The sequence below is a fragment of the Indicator indicator genome, chromosome 23, assembly GCF_027791375.1.
Source record: "Indicator indicator isolate 239-I01 chromosome 23, UM_Iind_1.1, whole genome shotgun sequence".
Taxonomy (NCBI): Eukaryota; Metazoa; Chordata; class Aves; order Piciformes; family Indicatoridae; genus Indicator; species Indicator indicator.
The window spans coordinates 7,079,069-7,101,920 of record NC_072032.1 but is presented as its reverse complement, the minus strand read 5'-3'; the positions used below and the strand labels follow the sequence as shown (position 1 = coordinate 7,101,920).

Genomic DNA, 22,852 nt, shown 5'->3' with positions numbered 1-22,852 from the left:
ATATGTAGACTAACAACAAATTTGATGCAAGAAGAGTTTGCAGCTGTTGGCTCCAAGAAGCACTCTGCACACATCTGTCACCCCAGATACCACCTGAATTTCAAGAACATAAACTCTGACTGATGCAAAAAGAAAATGTATTTTTAAAAAATGGGCTCTGTAAATTGACTCTTTGACTGACTGGCTGAACTTCCATGGTCCAGCAGCCACACAGGATATTTATTCAGGAAAAGATTCCTTGGGCTTTTTTCTGTTGGAGTACATCATATGTCAAAATGATGCAGTGTGACTTGACATGAAGTAGGGTTCACTCAGAGAACAGATGTCTTATTCTGTTAGCATCTTTCTGAGAAAGGGCAGACAGGTTTAAGCAGCTCCGCTTAGGATCAAAAAAGAGAAAAACCCTGATTCACCAAGAAATAAAATCCCCCCTTTTTATTTTTCCTTGTCCTATAACTGAATCTGGGTTAAGTTAAATCTTTGCCTCCCCCACTGATCAGTAAACAAAACCATGCTTACGAACTTTGGCTTACCTTTGTTTCTGCATTCTTCAATGATTCTCTTTGTAAATTCATGCAGTTTCTTGTATTTCTGCATAAAACTCTCTATAAATTGGCTGGCTTGAAGAGGAGTAATTCCCAGGCGGTCAGCAAGACATTCCTTACCTGGTGGCAAAGAAATTAGCTTTATCAGGTAATAAAAGCAGAACAGAAATCACAGAATCATAGAAATCACAGAATCATAGAAATCACAGAATCACAGAAATCACAAAATCATAGAACAGCTTAGCCTGGAGAAGAGAAGACTCCAGGGGGACCTTAGAGTTGCTGTCCAATATCTGATGGGATCCTACAAGAAGGTTGCAGAGGGACTTTTCATCAAGGCAGGAGAAGGGTGATTGGTTTGAAGCTGTGGGAGAGTGGGTTTAGGCTGGATCTTAGGAAGAAGTTCTTCAGCACAAGGGTGGTGAGACCCTGGAACAGGTTGCCCAGGGAGGCTCTGGATGCCTCCTTCCTTGGGGTGTTCAAGGCCAGACTGGATGAGGCCTGGAGCAGCTGTGTCTGGTTGAGAGGTGTCCCTGCCCATGACGGGGAGGTTGGAGTAGATGATCTCTGAGGTCCCTTCTAATCTGAGCCCTTCTGTGATTCTATGTTGGATCTAAGAGCATTGATCAGAAAAAGTGGAAAAAAAAGCTGAAAACAGTTTTCCAGAGTGTGAAAACTTCACCTAAGAGATACTCTTTAAACACGTTTATGAACCAAACAGATCCAGCAAAAATAAAACGCACGTCGGCATTAGCCACAGGAGGTTTGAAAGACAGAGGTATTTATGTCAGCTGCACAGCAACACAAACCCTGCACTGTGTCTGCACAAGAACATAAGCTGAGGGGCGACGTCTCAAGGCACCAAAGGCACAGAATAGTAATTGTCACAGCAAACCTGTCAAGAAAAATTCCCTCGCGTTTTCAACAAGAGAAGATTTCAGCCACCTAAATGCCATCACTGTCACTCTGATGTGCACTGCAGAACAATTCTGGAGCATTTTGTTCTCACTCATGCCAGGATTTGCCCTGAGCTTCAGGAACACCAGTCTGGACAAAGTACTAGAAGAAAGGATTCAAAAGACATCCAGGGTGACTCTTGCTGAGCTATTTTAGGTCTGTATTTTTATTTGACATCTAATTAATTTGGATTTTCTTCCTGGGTCAGCAGATGACAAATCCATCTGCTAAAGCACATATTGGTAACAGCTAGGAGATGGCTGTGGCTTCCTTAGAGAGCACTGTAACATCCAGGTTTGACATTGTCAGCCATTTAAAGAACTGTTTATATGCTGAACAAAAGTATTGCATAAAATAATAGGAAAATGAAGCTATCATATCAGTAAGGAAGTCTGAAATGTTCCAGGGAAACGCAGTTCCTGGAAAGCAAAAAGTGGGGAATGTACAGCCTTGTAATTACATCAGATCTTGTTCCACAAGGCAGGAGCTCTGGACTCAGGAGTGGCCTAAAGCTTCCCTGAGCACTCTCCTGGAGTTATCTGTGCCAGGGGAATCATTAGGAGCAGCCTGTGTGTTTCAGTGTTCTCCACTCTGTAATGTCATCTTCCAAAACTAAAAATATAATTGCTTCCTCTGCTTTTCATTTCAACACGTTGACATCCCTCTGTGACAGTTTAGGGCTTGGACATACTGCTATGAAATGGAATTGATTCCTTATGCATGTTTCTAAAGACAGTTCCTCCTTACAGATGTTTAGGTTGCCTTAGTTTTGCAAGCTGACTGAGGCGAATTGAGGTTGCCTTAGTTTTGCAAGCTGACTGAGGTGAATTGAATTGCTCCAAAGAAAGCAAAATACAGCAGCTCCTCTCAATATTTGGTGTAGATATAAAGTATAGACTCCTAGACATAATGAGACTCTTCTTTCTTTATTTTTTAACAAAGAATCATAGAATGGTGGGGATTGTGGAGTCTCTGTCCTTGGAGACATTCAGAAGCTGTCTGGACATGGTCCTGGGCAAGTGGCTCTAGATGTCCCCCCTTGAGCAGAGGGGACTGGATCTGACAACCTTCAGAGGTCACTGACAACCTTCAGAGGTCACTGACAACCTCAGCCATTCTGTGATTCTATAAACATGTTTTGAGACTATATCAGAGTTTGTAACTTCATTCCAGTGAATTAAATCTCAGTTATTCTCAACTATATGTATCTACTGCAAAATCCACTCAAAATGAAATTCATTTTAGACAAATACAACTGCTTCAGTTACACCAGCAGCAAATAAATCCAAACATCAGAGTCAGCTTTGTCTGTGTCAGTGTGGCTGTACTAATTGGATCATTTTGGATCATTTAATAATCCCTGATGAAAAGAAAGTTGTAGTATTCTGTCCAACTTGTATTCACCTTTACAAATTTGCTTTTCTGATATAAATTCTGTAGAAAGTGTGAATCTGTTGCAGCTGGTTGGGGATTTTTTTTTTTTGTCTGAAAATGCCTACCTGCTCCATAAACCACAGAGTACACGATTCGCTTTGCTTGCTCTCTGTCTGAGTGTTTCACTTCTTCAGGTGGAATCTCCTTCCTAAGCAAACAAACAAGAATCACACACTTTCAGTTAAAACTTATGTCAGTTGTCACAGAAAATGTATTTAAAGTCAATAATCATTTAATAGCTACAGACTTGTAAGGTAGGAACAGGAGCACTTAAGGGATTTTGTCTTTGGCCAGGAATCACAGACTCATAGAATGGCTTTGGTTGGAAAAGACCTTTAAGATCATCCAGTTCAACCATTCTCTAACTCTGCCAAGCCTGGTGCTAAACCATGGCCCTCAGCACCACATCTCTAACTCTTTGAAACACCTCCAGGGATGGGGATTCAGCCACCTCCCTGGGCAGCCTGTTCCACTTTTGAGAACCCTTTCAGGGAAGAAGTTTCTTCTAAAATCCAACCTAAACCTCCCCTGGTGCAACTTGAGGCCATTTCCTCTCATCCCATCACTTGTTACTAGGGAGAAGAGACCAACCCCCACCTGGCTCCAACCTCCTTTCAGAGAGCTGTGGAGAGCAACAGGGACTTTTTTAGCCATGGAAGATTGACAATCTTTGAGAACATGACATATTTCTCTGTATCTTCTTGGAGAAGAGCCTTTCACCATAATGATGATATTCAAACACCCTGAAAATCAGCAGAGGCACAGATTTTTCCTTGCTTGGCCCATACACTAATTTTAGCCAAGCCTATGCAGAGTGCTGGTGTAATAGATACGATACTCTGAATGATAAACAGACAGACCTTGAGTGCAATCAGATTTAAGCAAATCCTTATGGCAGCACAGGGTTTCTGAAGAGGAAAAATATAATGGAATATGGTTTCAAACCTTCAGTGAGCATATAGTCTTTGGGTTTGTAGAAGCTCACACTGTCCCTTTGGATAACACGGACTTTGCACTGCTCACTATAGGATAAGAAACAGAAGAAAAATGGATAATCTAATATCTAGTCATGAAGACTATTCCCATTTAATTCAATCATTCTGGTCATTGAAGACTTTTAGAACTTGCCTTCTTAGTTATGCCAGGTCAAAAGTTCATGGCTCTTTTGAATTAAGATTCCTTAGTGTACCTGAATAAGAGGACAAAGTGGCAACTGGAGATGATAAATTCAGAATTAGGAAGCTGGATATCATAAAGGATTTCCTAAAGCCACCTCTGGCAGAATATCTGCAGGAATTTCCTGAAGAACCTGGCAGAAAGCTATCCACACCCTTGAGAAAGCATCTATCCAGAACCAGGAGGGAAAAGAGAATCTGGTAAGAGAGCAGGTCTTACCTTCCTGAGTTGAAGAACTCAGACTGAAGAATGCAGAAACTAAGGAAAGAATACAAAAGACAACACTGCCTTGCTGCTGCTGCTGCTGCACAACTCAAACTAGAGACCTGGAGAGGCAGAAGATGGGAGAACAGCAAGGATTTGCTTGCAGATTTACTGACATCTGAGGCTAGAGACACTGAGAGGCAAGGGGTCACCAGAGGATATGTTAGATGCTCACTTCTCTGAAAAAGAAGGATTATGACAGACAGGACACAGTGAGATAGAAGCCATGAAGATCTGCAGAGGAAGACACATACTTATCGGATCATGGTATAGAGGCAGACACAAGACAAGAGTCTTGCTGAGAGGGACTGATGGTTCTAGAGAAACTTGAACAGTGACAGAAGAAACTAGAACTCCAACCTGTGCACATAACCAAGGGCTAGGATTTTAAGGGTGTTTGTGCATTATCCAAGCCTAAACTTGAAAGCACTGATTGGGAAAATGGAGGAGAATCCTGTGCTTCAGTTGTGAGCAACCCAAACAGAACCTTGCCTGGTGCAGTTATCAGCTCTCCATGGCTAAGGTGATGATCACAACAGTCACTTAGCATCCCCTGATCACAAAACACATGAGAAGCAAGTAAAATTTCAGAGCTTTATGACAAATATTTCTTTTCATGTATCACCAAACCCAAAATGGTTAGTCAGCCCCTCCTGGGGCGGGCAATGTGAGCAGAGAGACATTACAGCTAGCACTGCAGGTCTGTTAATTTATGTTGCACATTCAGATTCTCGGAATTCTGGAATAATAAAGTGTGAAATTGCCATATAAATCACAAGTGCTTGAGCAAACAGAAGTCATTAATCAAAATGATCCTTTTTTTTTTTTTCTCTAATAATAAAAATGTAGGGGTTTTTTTGCTTGCATGGACAATGATTGTTTTCTGCTCTGGATGTTTGATTCCTTCTGAAATGCAGAGTGGCATTGCTGCAGTCTGAGGTGAAGACTATTTATCCTTTGAGCAACAAAATGAGGAGGGGGAAGGCAATTTCTCAGAAACACATTAGCCACATTAGAAATCCCCAGTGGGCTTTCTTCTTCAGCCTGTTTCCTCTGCAAATAAATTGATATTTCTGATAATTAATTGGTTTTAATGGGTACTGTGAGAATTAATTTCAAGTCAAAACTTTCACTTTGGCTTTGGATTCTTAGAGCTGCCTTCTAATACCTGAAAGGATCCTACAGAAAGGCTGTAGTGGGTGTCTAGCAAGAGGACAAGGTGAAATGGTTTGAAGCTGAGGGAGAGTAGGCTTAGACTGAATCTTGAGAAGAAGTTCTTCAGTATGAGGGTGGTAAGACTCTGGAATAGGTTGCCCAGAGAGGTTGTAGATGCCTCCTCCCTGGGGGTGTTCAAGGCCCCAGGGTTGGATGGGCCTTGAGCAACCTGGTCTGGTGGAAGGTGTCCCTTCCCATGGCAAGGGGGTTGGAACTAAATGATCTTGAAGGTCCCTTCCAACCCAAACCAGTCTGTGATTCTATGAAGGCCTTAAAATATATGAATACCAGGTTTCTTTTTATCAAAGTAAAATATGGCAATCTTATCTATAATTTTAACATCTTAATTATAAACTACAAAACCAAATCAAATACAGAGCAGAGCTGTGGATGATTTTCTTTTTAACCTCTACAGCACTGAAAAGAAAGAATTAACACAAATATTAATACAGGGAAATGAGCACAGACAGCATAAAGCACATGACCACAACACACATCCAAGAGGCCATAGGGCATAAAGTGTGAGCAATGCCAAAATAAAACTCTGAGAACAGGTAGCACTGGAAGGAAATCAGCCTCCAAAGGAATGTGCCAAGGCATTTCAGCCTTTCTGGGAAAGGCTGCAGGGTGACGGAAGTCGTCTGTTTATGTGCAGGAAAAGGCAGAACAAACTCCTCCAACACAATATCTGGCAGACAGAAACATGTTGCCTTGAGCTGGTCACATTCCAGACAAGCCAAGCTCAGGCATAACAGCCACAAAGTTCTTAGCCACTCTTCTGCATCTGCCAATTAATCCAGGTCCTAGCTGTGAGCTGTTGATGAGGGAGGTTCTCCTCCCACTCTACTCTGCCCTGGTGAGGCCACATCTAAGAGTACCTGGTCCAGTTCTGGGCTCCCAGGTTCAAGAAGGACAGGGACTTGCTGGAGAGGGCTACAAAGATGCTGAGGAGACTGGAACATCTCTTCTATGAGGAAAGACCCAATTCTCTCAGTCCTTCCTGGTTTGCATAAGTGAGATGTAAGGTTACAGAATATCACCAAGAAACACCTCACCCAAAGGCATGCACTGATAAATGAACCAACGAACCAGGGCATTGGGATATCATCATTAGTACACCAGATGCCTCACATCTCCTTGTCTAAAGGGCAATGCACAGGATGAGACCCCACATTTCATGTCTATTTATTCCCCCTCTGGCATCAGAAGAGGCAGAGCTGGAAAATCTCTGGCATGGATCTCCCACGTAATTTAACGGGGAGTTTAAATTTGTGTGCTATTTACTTTAGATGATTGTACGAAAGCTCTTCGTTGTGTTCCACTTCTTTGAATGAAAGACTACAGCACCAAGAGCTGGAGGTTTTTAAGGCCAGGCTGGATGTGGCTGTGAGCAACCTGATCTAGTGTGAGGTGTCCCTGCCCATGGCAGAGGGGTTGGAACTGGATGATCTTTGAGGTCCCTTCCAACCCTAACAATTCTATGATTCTATGAAATCTTTCCTAGGTCAGCTGTGACACTTTTGTCATTGTGTCTCTTCTCCCTCATTGTTTGCCACCCAAACAAACAGCATTTTAGTTTTTTTTATCTCTATTTGACACCAAGAAAAATCTTTTCCAACCCCTCTAAAACTCTTCTTGCAAGTCTCCAGAGACATTTTAGGATTTTAAAAGTCCTTCCTATGATTAATCATAAAATAATTTATTTTGTCTGAGTAGCCTCTATAGTCCATTGCATGAAGATTTATTTCATTAGTCTTCAACCTTCTTTTAAAGAGCCTGAGATCTGGCTCTCTTGTACTTCAGACAGATAAAGACATGTCTCTGCAGTTTGCTCTGTGGGCCAGAAGTCTCCTCATGCTGTAGGTTAAAGTAGCAAAGAACCAGATAAAGAAATTGCAGCAAGGTCATATTGCAAATTGCAGCTGTCATCAGTTACAATCTGTTGGGAGATGCATTTGGGAGCAAAGTGATTCATTCTGTCTGTTAAGATATTTACCTGCATGTTAATGTGCCAGATATTGGATTCTGAAGTGAAATTAGAGAGCATTTATTTTCAGTGCTCTTGGCAAAGAAAAGACCACATAGAGATTTTGCCTTAAAAATGCACAATTCTGGGCAGCTTTCAGTTAGAAAAGAGAGTCCCTGACGCTGATGAACGTGATCCTACCATGCAACCTTCAACTATTCTCACCTTCACTCTGAAGGAACAATAAAAGGGGCTTTCTTCCCACCTTTGTAGTCTTTCTTGCCCAGTGAATGACATGGGCAAGGGACTGTGCCCCTGTACTTGGCTCTGCTGAGGCCACAGCTTGAGTACTGGGTTCAGTTCTGGGCACCACAGTATAGGAAAGACATTTTGGTGCTGGAGCATGTCCAGAGAAGAGCAACAAGGCTGGTGAGGGGTTTGGAGGGCATCATATGAGGAGCAGCTGAGGGAGCTGTGGTTGTTTAGTCTGAAGAGGAGAAGGTTGAGGGGAGATCTTACTGCTCTCTACAACTCCCTGAAAGGAGGCTGGAGTGAGGCTGCTGTTGGTCTCTTCTCCCATGTAATCAGCAACAGGATGAGAGGAATTGGGTTTGAGTTGTGCTAGGAGAGGTTTAGATTGGACGCTAGGAAAAAATTCTTTAGTGAGAGAGTGGTGAGGCACTAGAACAGGCTGCCCAGGGAGGTGGTGGAGTCACCATCCCCGGAGGTGTTCAAAAAATTGCTTTTGCAATTTTTTTGCAAGCTTGTCACTAAAGCTAAAGTTAATTGAGTTGAATCAAATAAACACAAACATTTTATGAAGCTCTGGAGTGTGCTCATAAAATGAAGAATTTTATCAAGGTCACTCTAGAAGGTGGTGAGGATTTGGGGGTGGCTTTTCATACACAAGCCATGAAATTAGCAAAGCCAAATGTGAACAGACACCAGAAAACAACTGAGGACTGCCCAGTCTTGCTTACTCTCCCCTTTGTGTGTTAGCTGTAGTGGTGGCAATTCTAACACTCTATTTTACATCTATTCCAGAATGCTAAGAGAGCATTTAATGTGCAATAATCAGCTGCCAATGTGACAGAAAGTTAAGCTGTCTGGTTAAACTTGTTGTTAACAACCTGGTTTATTTAAAGCTGTTGTTTAGCTCTTCTAAAAACAAAGGGCATGAAGCTTCCTGAAGACTTTATTCCCTCTGCTAGTCTAAACAAATGTCACAGCTGCACTTCTCCAAGGGACTGTAAACTACAAGGTGAAATTTCCCCAAGCTGCCACACAGCCAGAGTGTTAAATTTCATTAATATCAACTATTGCAAGGGAGCTTTCAAAACAGAGAGAAATTGCTGTGCTGCAGAAATAAAACTGTTAAAATATTCCACACCAACCCCCATGAGGTGCTGCACTTGGAGCTTAGAGTGTTTTAAAGCCCTGTTTCTGAGAAGGCAAACTGAGCATCCTGCCTTTTACTACATTTCAGCATTTACAGGATTTTTATTTTGGGGGGTGCTGGTGGGGGAAAGGTGTGGGGGTGTTTGGGACAAAGGAGTAGAAAGGAGTAGGTGGAAAAAGTGCTAGCAAATGAAACCACTACATGAATGCTCTTTGGAAGACCATAGTGCAATAATTAAACACCACAAGCCCAAACCTAGATCTGTTTCCTGTATCTCATCAGAAAGTTCAAACACATCTACAGAAATACATTGAAACCCTCACGTGTGGAGGCAGAGCTACCTAACAAAGCTATTCCAAAGGCAAAGCAAGGATTATCACAGCTCTCACACATGCTCTATTTGCAAATGCCACAGTTTTCAAGTGCCTCCTGTCAGTCTTTTGAGGAGCACCCATCAGTACAATCCTTAATGCAGAATTGTAACAGCTACTACAATCATTCATTAGGGACCAGGTGTGTTTCACAAGTGATGCTTACGGAGAGAGCGATGAAAATCTCAGCCCAGCACTTGGTCTTGCTGAACCTCATTCCTTTGAGCCCATGGATTTAACCTGTCCAGATCTCTCTGCAGAGCCTTTCTCCTCCTGAGCAAATCAGCACTGCCACTTAACTTAGTGTGGCCTGCAAACTTGCTGATGGTGCCCTGCAGCCCCTCATTCAAGTCACTGAGAGAGATTAAACAGAGCTGGCCCCAACACTGAGCCCTGGGGGACACCACTTGTGACTGGCCATCAGCTGGATATATTACAGAATTGTCAGGGTTGGAAGGGACCCCAAGGATCATCTAGTTCCAACCCCCTGCCATGCACAGGGATACTTTGCACTAGACAAGGCTGTCCAGAGCCACATGCAGCCTGGCCTTAAAAACATCCAGGAGTGGGGCTTCTACCACCTCCCTGGGCAACCTGTTCCACTGATATGAAGTATCCTAAACAAAAAGACAGTGTTTGGCTGAGGCTTTAACCTATTTGATCAAGAATGTGTTTGAAACAGGGCTGTATAACACATCTATGGGCAAATGCCTGTGTATTTAGTCAGCACAGCACCAAGCATGTGTGCACACCTAACCTTATCTTTTCCCAACAGACCCAGTGCACTCTCCTGTTGTATAATCTTTGTGTATCTTTTTGTATAATTCAGCCAATGAGGACTTCTTTTGATTTATTTCAGGAATAGCCAAAATACCTCTGCTTATTTCCTGTGTTCTTCAGAACTCAGCAGGATATCAACAGATAGAGCTATTGTCAGGAAGTATCCCCAACTGCCAAGTGGCTGGATAAACAAGAGTCCCTATTTTGCCCTAGTTCCTGCTAGACTAACTGCCAGTCAGCAACAGTTTGCCCCCCTCCCTTGCCATTATTAGATATCAGTTCTGTGGGTCCCCTGCTTGACAGGTGGTAAAGAAATAAAATTTCCCCACTTCCTGGAGGAAGACAGCCTGCAAAGAATAAAACAAACCTTCCTGCACTGTGGGCTTCCCATTCAGCTCTGGTTCAACTTACTGAAAACAAAATGCTTTTGTCCTTCTGATAGGGCAATCCCAAGCAGTTCTGTGCTTTCTTCCTCTCTAGGCTTTTTCTTGAGCAATTTCCAAAATCAGCATGTCTGCCTCTCACCAAAATGGTTCACAACAGGTATTACCATGAGCCCACACTGACATCAGCTGAGGAAAGATGGTCAGCACATTTTACAAGCAGCCTGCTGTGCCCAAGATGATTAGAAATCAAGTGTTCAGGTTGCTCTGATTCTGGCAGGGACAGTGTAAGCTTAAGATTCTTCCCTGTCTTCAAGTGGCAGCCAACCAAGCTCGTACTATAAAAACAGCCAGAAATGTTTTTCAAAATGATTAGCAGTGTATTCTTTATATTCTTTATTCTTTATTCTTTATAAAGAATTTATAAACCCCTTGGGACTCCATGATAGCCAAACATGTCCTTATTTGAGATAGCAATTGTCATTGCTACAAAGAAACAATGAGCTGTGCCTTCTATTCTGCAGCCATCTTTGGTAAGTCTCTGAAAGTCAGATAGACTCAGATGAACAATTATGGTGTCCAGTACTTACTAGAAGGTAAACTCAATACTTGGAAGAAGGCACTGGAACAGGTTGCCCAGAGAAGCTGTGGAGGCCTCAAAGCCTGGCAATGTTCAAAGCCAGGCTGGATGGAGCCTTGAGCAAGCTGGTCTGGTAGGAAGTATCCCTGCTCATGGTCTTGAAGGTCCCTTCCAACCCAAACCATTTTGTAATTCTATAATAGATTCAGCAGAAAGTTACTTCAACACATCAGCTTTCCTGAAGCTCAAAGGAAGAGTCAGCAGAATCATTATGTAATGATTTTGTAGACACACCATGACACTTCTGTCTGATAAAAATATTTGCCTGTAATATTTCATTAAATTTAAAGTTCCTGTGTAGCAACTCTAAGAGGCTGACGGCTGCCAAGAGCTCTGAGGTTGCTGAATAGAATGGGATTTCTGGAGCCTTGCCCAGACCTGAGACAAAATTTGACTCATCTTCATGCATACATTTGCAACATACCTCCAAACTAAAATAAGGATCTAACTCCATCACGAGGTTTCAGTGATATCATCTTAGAGCTAAGAATTTATTAGAATATCCAGAGAAGCTGCTAAGTGACTCTAAAGGGAAAGGTGCTCTCTTCAGAGCTACATTTATTGGGATGTTTGTGACCCTGAGTCCTGCTCTCTCACATGCCTCAGGTGCTGATTCAGATCTTGGTAGCAGAATGATTATACTTTGAGCTCCATTTTGGTTCTTTGTACACTTCAGCCAGCCATGGTGCCAGCTCATGGTGAGCTGCTCATCACCAGCACCCCCAAGTCCTTCTCCTCAGCACTGCTCTCTACCCATTTTCCACCCATCCTGGATTTCTGCCTGGGACTGCCCCAACCAATGTTGAACTTAATGAGGCTGGCATTGGCTCACCCCTCCAGCCTGTCCATGTCCCTCTGGACAACATCCCTCCCTCCAGCAGCACACAGATTGGTATCATCATATCAGTAATCTTGATGATCAGAAATATGGGGTTTTTTTTAATTACTAAAGTGCCATTTTTTTCCAGCTATCACATCATCCATCAGAAGGTGGAAGTACTAAAACCTATGACTTCATAAGTAGGACACAGAGCTGTTTGGGCAAGTCCAGAGGAGGGCCACGAAGATCACTGAAGGAACACCTCTGCTATGAGGACAGGCTGAGGGAGCTGGGCTTGTTCAGCCTGGAGAAGAGAAGACTCCAGGGGGACTTTTAGAGCTGCCTGCAATACCTGAAGGGATTCTAGAGGACAGGCTGGAGAGGGACTTTCCATAAGTGTGTCTAGCAAGAAGACAAGGGGGAATAGTTTGAAGCTGAGGGAGAGCAGGGTTAGACTGGATCCTAGGAAGAAGTTCTTCAGTACAAAGGTGGTGAAACTCTGGAGTAGGTTGCCCAGGGAGGTTGTGGCTGCCTCCTCCCTGGGGGTGTTCAAGGCGAGGCTGGATGAGGCTTTGAGCAGCTGAGTCTGGTTGAGAGGCATCCCCAGCTTTCAAAAATGCTTGAACTTATACTAAAAAAACCTTTGCTCTGCACTTTTTTTTAAGCTATATAATCTACTGAACTGCTGCTCTGGCTTTTTAAAAGGAATTGGTGAACAAGAACACAGTGAGAAAGTTCTCAGCATGCACTGTTCACACTACATTATTACACCAGCTTTAGTCACAAGGCTCATAGTGGTCAGTTGGATTCCAACACTAGTGACATGGCCATTACCACTGGCATGTGGAGGAGACAAGGTTGAGAAAGACAGAAAGGAGTTGTCATTCGTGGTGTTAAAGCAGTATGCTGCCTTTTGTAAACACGGGGCAACAAGAGTTGAAGTTATTCTTACTGTTTTGTCTAATTATTATCCCCCCCAAAATGCACCATTTACTCTTACCACTGAGAAGCCAGCGTGGAAAAGATATCAGTGGTTTCAGGCTCTTGGAACAGCTTCAAAAGCTCTGGTTCAGAGGATAAGTCAGCAAGGATCCTTAACTCAATGTGGGAAAAATCTAGAAAACAGTGTTCAAATAAATCTATTGTTCTAAAATAAAAACATACCTGCATTTTATCCAAACTGTTAGAGATTAAAATGCAAGCCCGGACTCTCCAGTCATTTCCTCATGCTCAAAAAAAACACAGATGACTGTAAAAAGCTCATCCTGAAGATGTTAGATTCCAACCACAAAATCAAAAAGTGTCTGATTCCTTCACTGCATCCAAAGATTAATTAATCTTATTAGCTCTTTGTTACTACTTGATAAGGTTTATGGATCAGCCACTTCCAAAGCATGCTAAGGAGAAAAGGAGGCTGAGGGGAGACCTTCTGGCTCTCTACAAGTCCCTGAAAGGAGGCTGAAGCCAGGTGGGTCATGGTCTCTTCTAGCTACTAACAAGAGACAGGATGAGAGAAAATGGTCTCAAGTTGCACTGGAGGTTTAGGTTGGACATTAGAAGAAAATTCTTCCCAGAAAGGGTTCTCAAAGACGAACAGGTTGCCCAGGGAGGTGGTGGAATCCCCATCCCTGGAAGTGTTTCAGATGCAGAGATGTGGTGCTGAGGGCCATGGTTTAGCACCAGCCTTGATAGAGTTAGAGAATGGTTGGATCTGATGATCTTAAAGGGCTTTTCCAAGCAAAATGATTTTATGATTCCATCAGTACACATCATACAACAACATTAACTGATATAAAGGGGTCTGACAGCCTTGTAAAACACACATTCTAAAGGAGAGGGGGAAAAAAGAGATGACAGAACTTTGAACATTAATATGCATGAGAATGACAATTCATACTATCTTACCTGCTGCCAAAAATGTACAGCCTTTTTTGGAAATAAACAGTGTTCTTGGGCAAATTGTTACTATTTCCTCTTCTTTTCCTAGAGAGGAGATAGACATTTAAGTCCCAACCCTAAAACGTTGTGATTCAAGCCATAAGAGGCTACTATACCCACAAACCATGGCCACAGACGGCAAGGAAAATAATTTAGCAGAGCACCAACAGCCAGCATCATAATGGTTTTACTCTGTGGGTCATGTACAGCATCTTTACCTCTGCCATGCTTGCAGTATAGAGAGGAATACCTAGACTGAGAGAAAATGGCCTGAAATTGTACCAGGGGAAGTTTAGGTTGGGTATTAGGAAAAATTTCTTTCCTACAAGAGTAGTCAGGCTTTGGAACAGGCTGTCCAGGGCGATGGTGGAGTCACCATGCCTGAAGGTGTTCAAGAAATGTGTGGCCATGGCATTTTGGGACATGGCCATGGTGGTCTTAGGTTGAAGTTTGGACTAAACCCTTCCCAAAACACCATATAACATCTACAATAACTAACAGTACTCACGGACCACTTAATAAAAATAACATCCAGATAGAGAAGGGTCTATAGAGACGAACTAAAAATACATTTTCTTATCTTAGAGCACGCAGCAGCAAAGTGTTAATAACCAAATTCTGAGTTACAGGTGGTAGGGGAATACCACAGTGAGAATACAGAACTGATACAGGCATCTAAATTCTAATCCCCTGTAATATCACAGAGAAATACATTACATGGAGAAGGGATTAGAAACTCAGTGCACCCTGAGAATACCACCTGTCTGGGTGTAAAATGAGATGGTGCTTTGAAATACAACAGAATTATCTGATCAGCATAAATGTGGGGAAAAAAAGTCATAGAATCCTAGAATGGCTCAGGTTGGAGGGGACCTCAGAGATCACCTGCTCCAACCTCCTCACCATGGGCAGGGACGTCTCTCAACTACACTCAGCTGCTTAAGGCCTTATCCAACCTGACCCTGAACGCCCCCAGGGAGGAGGCAGCCACAACCTCCCTGGGCAACCTATTCCATAGTCTCACCACCTTTGTACTGAGGAACTTCTTCCTAGGATCCAGTCTAACCCTGCTCTCCCTCAGCTTCAAACCATTCCCCCTTGTCCTGTTGCTAGACACCCTTATGAAAAGTCTTCTCCAGGCTGAACACCCCCAGCTCCCTCAGCCTGTCCTCACAGCAGAGGTGCTCCAGCCCTTGGATCATCTTTGTGGCCCCCCTCTGGACTCATTCCAACAGCTCTGTGTCCTTTCCATGCTGGGGACACCAGAACTGGAGGCAGTATTGGAGGTGAGGTCTCAACAGAGCAGAGTCAAAGGGCAGAATCCCCTCTCCTGCCCTGCTGCCAACACTCCTCTGGCTGCAGCCCAGCACATAGCTGCCTGCTGGGCTGCAGGAGGGCACTGCTGGCTCCTGGGGAGCTCCTCAGCAGCTGACACCCCCAAGTCTCTTTCTTCAGAGCTACTCTCAACCCACTCTGCACCCAGCCTGCATTTGTGCGTGGGCTTGGCCCAACCCTAGTAAGTGTGTCTTGATACAGGAATAAGAACCTTATTCTATGATCATTAACCAAATTGATTGGGTTGTCTCCAGAAAGGCCTCAGTGCCACAGTGATGCACAGCAGCTCAGTCAGCCTTCCACAGCCTCACTGCTCACAAAGTTTGGTTTGTGGTTTTTTTTTTTTTAATAACAAAAATACCTATAAAAATGAATCATGGAGATAAAATGAAACTGCTGTCACAGTTTTACATGGTCTGCAACAGTCTCCTGGTTGATGATCTGTGTTATTTGAAATGCAGAGAGCAAATAGCTGTGAAATCAAGTCTGCCTTTATCTGACAACCAAGCGCAACAGCTGAGCAGCATTTCCCAGCTCTGCCTGTAGGTACTCAAGGAGAGTTGATGCTGGCAAATCTCTCTCCTCTAGGAGTCTACCATTATATGTTTCTGTCTTTATCATTGAGCCATGCTTTTCTAGACTTCACTTTGGTTCTGAATCATCTGCCTGAAATTCACTCCTGTTATCAAAACCAACACATCCAACCCCTACCCACATTCTGTGATCTGACTACTTACTGGTGTTCCAAGTTGGATTAAAATGGACCCAACTTTAATCTCTCCTCAAGAAAAGCTTTATGAGGTGAATGCACACAAAGTCATGCCTAGGATATCTAATGGAGTTAAGATGCAGGTCTAGGGATGTGATTGCCCCCCTCTACTCAGCACTGCTGAATACTGGGTTCAGTTTTGGGCCCCTTACTACAAGAAAGACATTGAGATGCTGGAGCATGTCCAGAGAAGGGCAACAAAGCTGGTGAAGGGCCTTGAACACAAGTCTTATAAAAAGTGGCTGAGGGAACTGGGGTTGTTTAGTCTGGAGGAGGCTGAGGGAAGATCTCATTACTCCCTGAAAGGAGGTTAGAGTTTGGTGGGTCTTGGTCTCTTCTCACATACAACTAGTGACAGAACAAGAGGAAATGGCTTGAAGTTGTTCCAGAGGAGGTTCAGGCTGGATATTAGGAAAAAATTCTTCACAGAAAGGGTTCTTAGGCACTGGAACAGGCTGCCCAGGGAGGTGGTGGGAGTCACTATCCCTCGAGGGGTTTGAAAGAGGCATGGATGTGGTGCTGAGGGACGTGGTTTACTGGCAGTGGCTTAGCAGCAGCAGTGGGATTGTGAGCTGAAGGTGAGTGGTTGGACTTGATGACCTCAAAGGTCTCTTCCAACCTCAGCAGTTCCATGATTCTATGAATTACATCTGGAGAAAGGAACAATGAGATAACCAAGGGAAACAAACACAAAAATCTAATAGTTTGTGACTATTTAGATCAGTGCTGAAACGGAGATTTCGTGGAGGAACAGTCAGCAAAAAGCAATTGGTTTAAATGCTAAGGTGTAACTCAGCATCAATAATCTTCCTTAGTGATGCAGATATTGATCTGCTTTAAAACAGAACTCAGACCCATCAGTAGACAAAATTGCCTCTTCATGTTAATGAAAACACAGCTTACCTTTTATGTACTGCTTCCTTGCAATGTTAACTGGGTGTTTAGAGATACCTTGAATGTTCTACAAAGAAGAACAGAAATGCTTAAGAGTTTATGAAAACATGGGCACAAACAGTTTACAAGCAGCATAAAAGCCATGAGTGATCCTGATGGCAACAAGTCTTTTCTCTCATGTAATGAATAAGATGAAGCACTTTGCCTTTCAGAGGCATCTTCACAGCTGGGTAACTACAGATACTTCCGAATATTTGCCCTTTCTTCTAAACAGGAAGCTTGTCATGATTTCTCCCTGGCAGCCTTCCCAAACCCTGGTCTCTGGATGCACCACAGGACACTATTAGGAACCCAATAAAAAATATTATCTTCTTATTTACACCTATTTTTAGATAGGCTGCATTACTGTAGAATACAAATAGATGTGAAGCCAACCTTAAACCAACACTATTAGTGACCCAATAAAAAATATTTTCTTCTTATTTACACCTATTTTTAGATAGGCTGCATTACTGTACAATACAAACAGATGTGAAGCCAACCTTAAACCAAGGAAAGAGCTTCTTTAGAGTGAGGGTGGTGAGACACTGGCACAGGTTGCCCAGGGAGGTTGTGGATGCCCCCTCCCTGGTGTTCAAGGCCAGGTTGGATGGGACCTTGAGCAATCTGGTCTAGTGGAAGTGTCCCTGCCCATGGCAGGGGTTGGACTAGATGATCTTGAAGTTCCCTCCCAACCCAACCCATTCCAGCACATTCTGTGGCTCGAGCCATTTTTCTACTATCTCTTGCCACTTTTTTTTTTGAGATGCATGATAAAATGGAGGAGATTGTTGTTAGCCACAGCACATCAGAGAAGGTTAAAGTGACAGCTAAGTTTATGACCAAACACACAGGGCTGGGGAAACCAGCAGATTTTTTTTTAAAGGTCTGGGTTGATACAGCTCCAGTAAAGCATGAAAGATGACACACAAGAGCTTCCTTCTGTTATTTTATGTCATTATGCCTCTTCATCTGGAAAGGTAACAGATGACAAGAGGTAATGGATATCAAGCTCAATCTGTGTAGCTCCACAGAATGAATTTGAGAGTGGTTTAAGAGTTAAATGAACACAATAATATTATTGGATGCTGTGAATTCAGGAGTTGGGAATAGTGCTAACTGATTTCCAAATCAGAATCATCATTTTCTATGTAATTCTTAACTCACATTTGTTATTTTAAACTTAAGGGGGGGGTGTAAGCAGACTGCCAAAGCCATGAAATTTAGAGCAGAAGTAAAAGAACAAACCATCCAAACCAGAACAATGTCATTTCTAGTCTTGGGATCACCCTTAAATATCTATAGTTAAACTGGAAGAAGCTTGATATGGATGAGACCTGAGGAAGAAATTGTTCCCCATGAGGGTGGTGAGACACTGGAACATGTTGCCCAGAGAAGCTGTGGAGGCTGCTCCAAGCCTGACAGTGTCCAAAGGCAGGCTGGATGGGGCCTTGAGCAAGGTGCTCTAGCAGGAGGTGCTTTCTTACAAAGCATTCAGGCCTTGCAGAAACGATGGTTTGAAGAGGTAATTTTCAAAAATTTTCTATTTATTGGGTCAATAAATAGAGGAAACATGAAGATCAACAAGGTCAGCGCAGCAATAGCAGCCTGCATGCATGTCTACACCCGTTCCTCAAATCTTGGCTTGTCTGCAATTGCCACCTAGTGGCCAGTGAAAAACCAAAGACAGCTATTTTCCTTCAAAATCGTGAAGGCTTCTGCCAAAGGGCTTCCTCATTTTTGGTACTAGGAGGATGCTACGGTACATGGTGTCAGAGGCCTTAGAAAAATTCAGGTGAACAACATCCACAGCCATTCCCTCATCCACTAAGAGGGACCCTCCAGATAGACCAGTTTGCTGAAAGCCTCATCCAATCCTACCACGATTGGAGCCTCCAGAGCTTCTCTGGGCAACCTGTTCCAGTGCCTCACCATCCTCATACCGAAGAAATTCTTCCTAAGATCCAGTCTAACTCTGTTATCCCTCAGGTTCAAACCATTCCCCCTTGTTCTGTCTCCAAACACCCTTATGAAAAATCCTTCTGCAGCCTTCCTGTAGGATACCTTCAGGTACTGGAAGGCAGCTCTAAGATCCTCCTAGAGTCTTCTCTTCTCCAGGCTGAACAAGCCCAGCTCCCTCAGCCTATCCTCATAGCAGAGGTGCTCCAACACCTTTGTGCCCTTCTTATGATGTTTTTGTTGTTGTTGTTGTACCTGACTTCTCACTTTAGCTGACTTACACTGATTGTTAGCTTTAATCACTCCTTAAGGCATTGTAAAACACAGTTAAAAAGAAACTACCTCAGCAGATATTCAGCTTCAATTTGCCATAACAAGCTAGGAAATGCAAAAATAGCTACAATATTTATGATTGCTGGCAAGAACATTCCCAATCCTTTAACACTTTGTAAAATGGCTGGGCACTGCCATGCATCTTCTGTATCAATCAGTGATTCAGAAACAGATGGTATCGGTTCCATAAACATTTCACACAAAAAGCAGCCATGCCAATGCTTTTCCTTATAAGGAAAAGAAAGCCTTAGGCAACCCTGGATGCTAACTTCAGCAGCATTATTTTGGAGAAAAACAACCTTTAAGAAAAGTAGATTTTGTGCCATTTTTAGCATAATGGGCCAAAGGTCACCTTGTGCTGGATGTGGTTGTTCAAGACAGCTGTCGGTTCAGCTCCATCTTGAAAATGCCCATGCACCACAGCTGAAGAGTTAACTGGGACCTTTGTGCTCATCTTTTCCATCCTGTCCCACCACTTTCCCCATCTGGGTGCATGAGAAGTGGGAGTAACACTCCTCCTTTCCACTGTTAATTCAGAATCCTATAGCCACTCTGTTTTACACAGCAGAAAGCAGAAGCACTTCCTACTAGTTGATGCCAAACTAAACAGAAATAGGTACCACAGGTAGGGAGGTATGAATGAAACCTGAACTGCCAAGACAGGTGAAAGAAAAGCTAAGGAAGTCACCAGTACTGTGAGAATGAGAACCTCCTAGGACAGCTTTCTGATAGAACTCCCAAAGTCACCACACCAGTCAGGACTTGCAAGGAGACATCTGACCCCATCCATGCAAAGTGGTCACAACGTAACCATTAAGTCTAACATCTCTGCTCCTGGGCAGAGCTGTGAAGTCATAGATTCATAGAATGGTTTGGGTTGGAAAGGACCTTAAAGATCATCCAGTTCAAAGCCTCCTGCATGGACAGGGACACTTTCCACTAGCCCAGGTTGCTCAAGGCCTCATACAATCTGCCCTTGAACACCTCCAGGAGGGGGCATCCACAACCTCCCTGGTCAACCTGTTTCAGTCTCTCACCACCCTCACTGGAAAGAATTTCTTCCTAATCTCCCCTTTTCCAGCTCAAAGCCAGTGCCCCTCATCCTATCACTACAAGCCCTTGTCAGAAGTCCCTCTCCAGCTCTCCTATAGCCACCTTCAGGTATTGAAGGCTGCTCTAAAGCCTCCTGGGAGCCTTCTCTTCTCCAGGCTGAACAGCCCCAACTCTCTCAGCCTGTCCTCATACAGGAGGTTCTTCACTCCTCTGATCATCTTCATGGCCTTTTCCCTTAAGCCTGCAGAAAGGTTCTAATGCCATTTGTAGCCATGAAGCTCAAGGCCAGTGCCTACACAGACAGACAAGCAGCCCTCAAACCTGCATGAGCAGGAAGGAAGTGACAATACTTTTGGGCACAAGTTAAATGGGCAAGAGCCTCACGGATTCCCTCTAGCCTTCAGGAGCCAAATCCCACTTCTGCTTCTATCCTCCCTCTCTCACAGAGCCAGAGATCAGGCCATCACTGAGAAATGCAATGATTCAACCAAACAGAACCTTCCTACAGGTAGTTTGTCACTACTTTGCAACTGCCATTCCTACACCTATTTAATAAGCTTTTTCTGTCCCACATTTGCATATAATACAGCAACTGCTAGACTTAGATGAACACAAACAATTCATGTATTAAAAATTATGTATTTTTCATAAATGATATTAGTTTTCAATTCTAATTCAAACCTAAGTCCTCTAACAGGCTCACTTACTGGATGTTTGGCTGAAAGTCTGCCAGTCACAGTTCCTGTCTGATTCCATGTAGAGGAAATAAATCCCTGTAGTTAAATAAAGGATAATAACAACTTTCTGTAATGCAAGTACCAGTAAATAGAAACTCACTGCAATCAGGACTACAAAATGAGAAAGAAACACTTCATAAGAATGTCCATATAAGTTCTTAAACTGGAAACACCACAATCCCTTCACATCATTTTAGGACCTATTTAAATACTCCTTTTGCTATCTCTACCTTTCTCATGCATGTTCGTAGTCCATCCACATAAGTTGATTTCATCTTATGCACCTGAATTACAAAAAAGAAGTTAGATAAATGCTTGTTTATAAAAATAAAGAGATATTGCAAATTAAAGATCTTTATTTCCAAATGCATCTTAACTTGCTTTGCATACTCATGTTACAAAACACTTTCATCAAAGTAAACAATGGCTGTATACTTGTCTTCTATAAGCATAAGTGAAGTGCTTGGCTGTGCTCTAAAGCCAGTTCCTTGCAGCTGCTTGTAAAGGAATAAATTTCAGTAGATCATTTACATCTCTGGAGAAAAGGAGACCTTCTCACTTCCTACAACACCCTGAAAGGAAGTTGGAGCCAGGATGGGGTTGGCCTCTTGTCCCTACTAACAAGTGATAGGACAAGAGGAAATGATCTCAAGTTGCACCAGGGGAGGTTTAGGTTGGACAATATAAGAAACTTCTTCCCTGAAAGGGTTCTCAAAGACTGGAACAAGCTGCCAATGGAGGTGGTTGAAACCCTATCCCTGGAGGTGTTTGAAAGAGGCAGAGATGTGGTCCTGAGGGACGTGGTTTAGCACCAGCCTAGGTAGAGTTGACTTTGCATCAGTGCAACTACATCATGTGAAAAGTATCAGCTCACCTGCCGGTACTCTAAAATGATCTTGGGCAAAGGATGAAGATCTTTCAACTTATGTAGCTGCAAAACAAAGAATGTGAACTATTGGTATACTTCTCTCTTTATTTATATGAGGACATGCTGAGGGAGCCCATCTCCTCATCTCACCACAACTTCTGAGGTAGACACAAGCTGTTGTATTTCAGTCCTGTGGAGTTTCTCACACAGTGTGTGCAGCTTTAACTTTTCAAATAGTACCTAGAGTAAGAAAACACAGAGAAGAGAAATGTTTTGGTGTTGGCAGGTACTGAAACAGAAAGGAAAAATATGTGGTGTCTGGACTTAAGTCTAGAAAGCAGATTTGAAGGAGAATAGAGCATACTATAGCAAAGAGAGCTGTCACAGGATGGTGAAGGTCAAATCTTTATTTTTGAGCTCTTGAAAAACTAGTGTTTACTAAAATGAAATACACCATTTCCAATAGATATCCAATTTATATCCTATATATATTTGGATATAAATATATCCAAACACCGATTACCGTTAGAGTTGTGAAAAGCTGACAGGTCCTCCAATAAAATCAGAAAACAAGATCATTAATATAGAAGGAAAAGAATTCTGAACTGCAAGGACAATTTTATATACTTCATAATTCTTCTGTATCAATAACAATTTACATGAGTTACAACTCACATGCTAACAGTAGTACCAATACTACCTCTCTGAGCTGAGTGCTGCTGGTCAAAAGGAATCGCTCTCCAGCAACTTGGTGAGCTTCCTGCTCAAGCTCTTTGAGTCGTAACTAGAAATGGGTAAATCAGAATTATTTTGCTTACATGATTATTTCTTTCACTATCTGCTGCTTCCTCGCCTTACAAGTATTTTGGACTTCTATTTACAAAGAGGGTGCTTGATTAATGTGTAATCACTGCTGACTATCAACATTTGGGTTAGAAGATGCTTATATGCTCTTTAATCTATAGTTCTTCATTATC

General features: G+C 42.9%; 1 protein-coding gene across 1 annotated transcript in view; it reads right to left on the bottom strand.

Annotated features, from left to right (window-relative positions):
- The window catches only part of POLN (DNA polymerase nu), a 60,269-nt gene that overhangs the window by 23,772 nt on the left and 13,645 nt on the right, over nucleotides 1-22,852 (bottom strand). The window contains exons 11-20 of the mRNA XM_054391425.1: nucleotides 22,576-22,659; nucleotides 22,026-22,115; nucleotides 21,882-21,938; nucleotides 21,238-21,291; nucleotides 20,978-21,043; nucleotides 16,896-16,953; nucleotides 13,856-13,933; nucleotides 12,951-13,065; nucleotides 3,002-3,084; nucleotides 534-665 (exon numbers count right to left, since the gene is read on the bottom strand). Coding sequence (XP_054247400.1) covers nucleotides 534-665; nucleotides 3,002-3,084; nucleotides 12,951-13,065; nucleotides 13,856-13,933; nucleotides 16,896-16,953; nucleotides 20,978-21,043; nucleotides 21,238-21,291; nucleotides 21,882-21,938; nucleotides 22,026-22,115; nucleotides 22,576-22,659 — 817 coding nt within the window. The remainder of the gene's footprint in view (nucleotides 1-533; nucleotides 666-3,001; nucleotides 3,085-12,950; nucleotides 13,066-13,855; nucleotides 13,934-16,895; nucleotides 16,954-20,977; nucleotides 21,044-21,237; nucleotides 21,292-21,881; nucleotides 21,939-22,025; nucleotides 22,116-22,575; nucleotides 22,660-22,852) is intronic.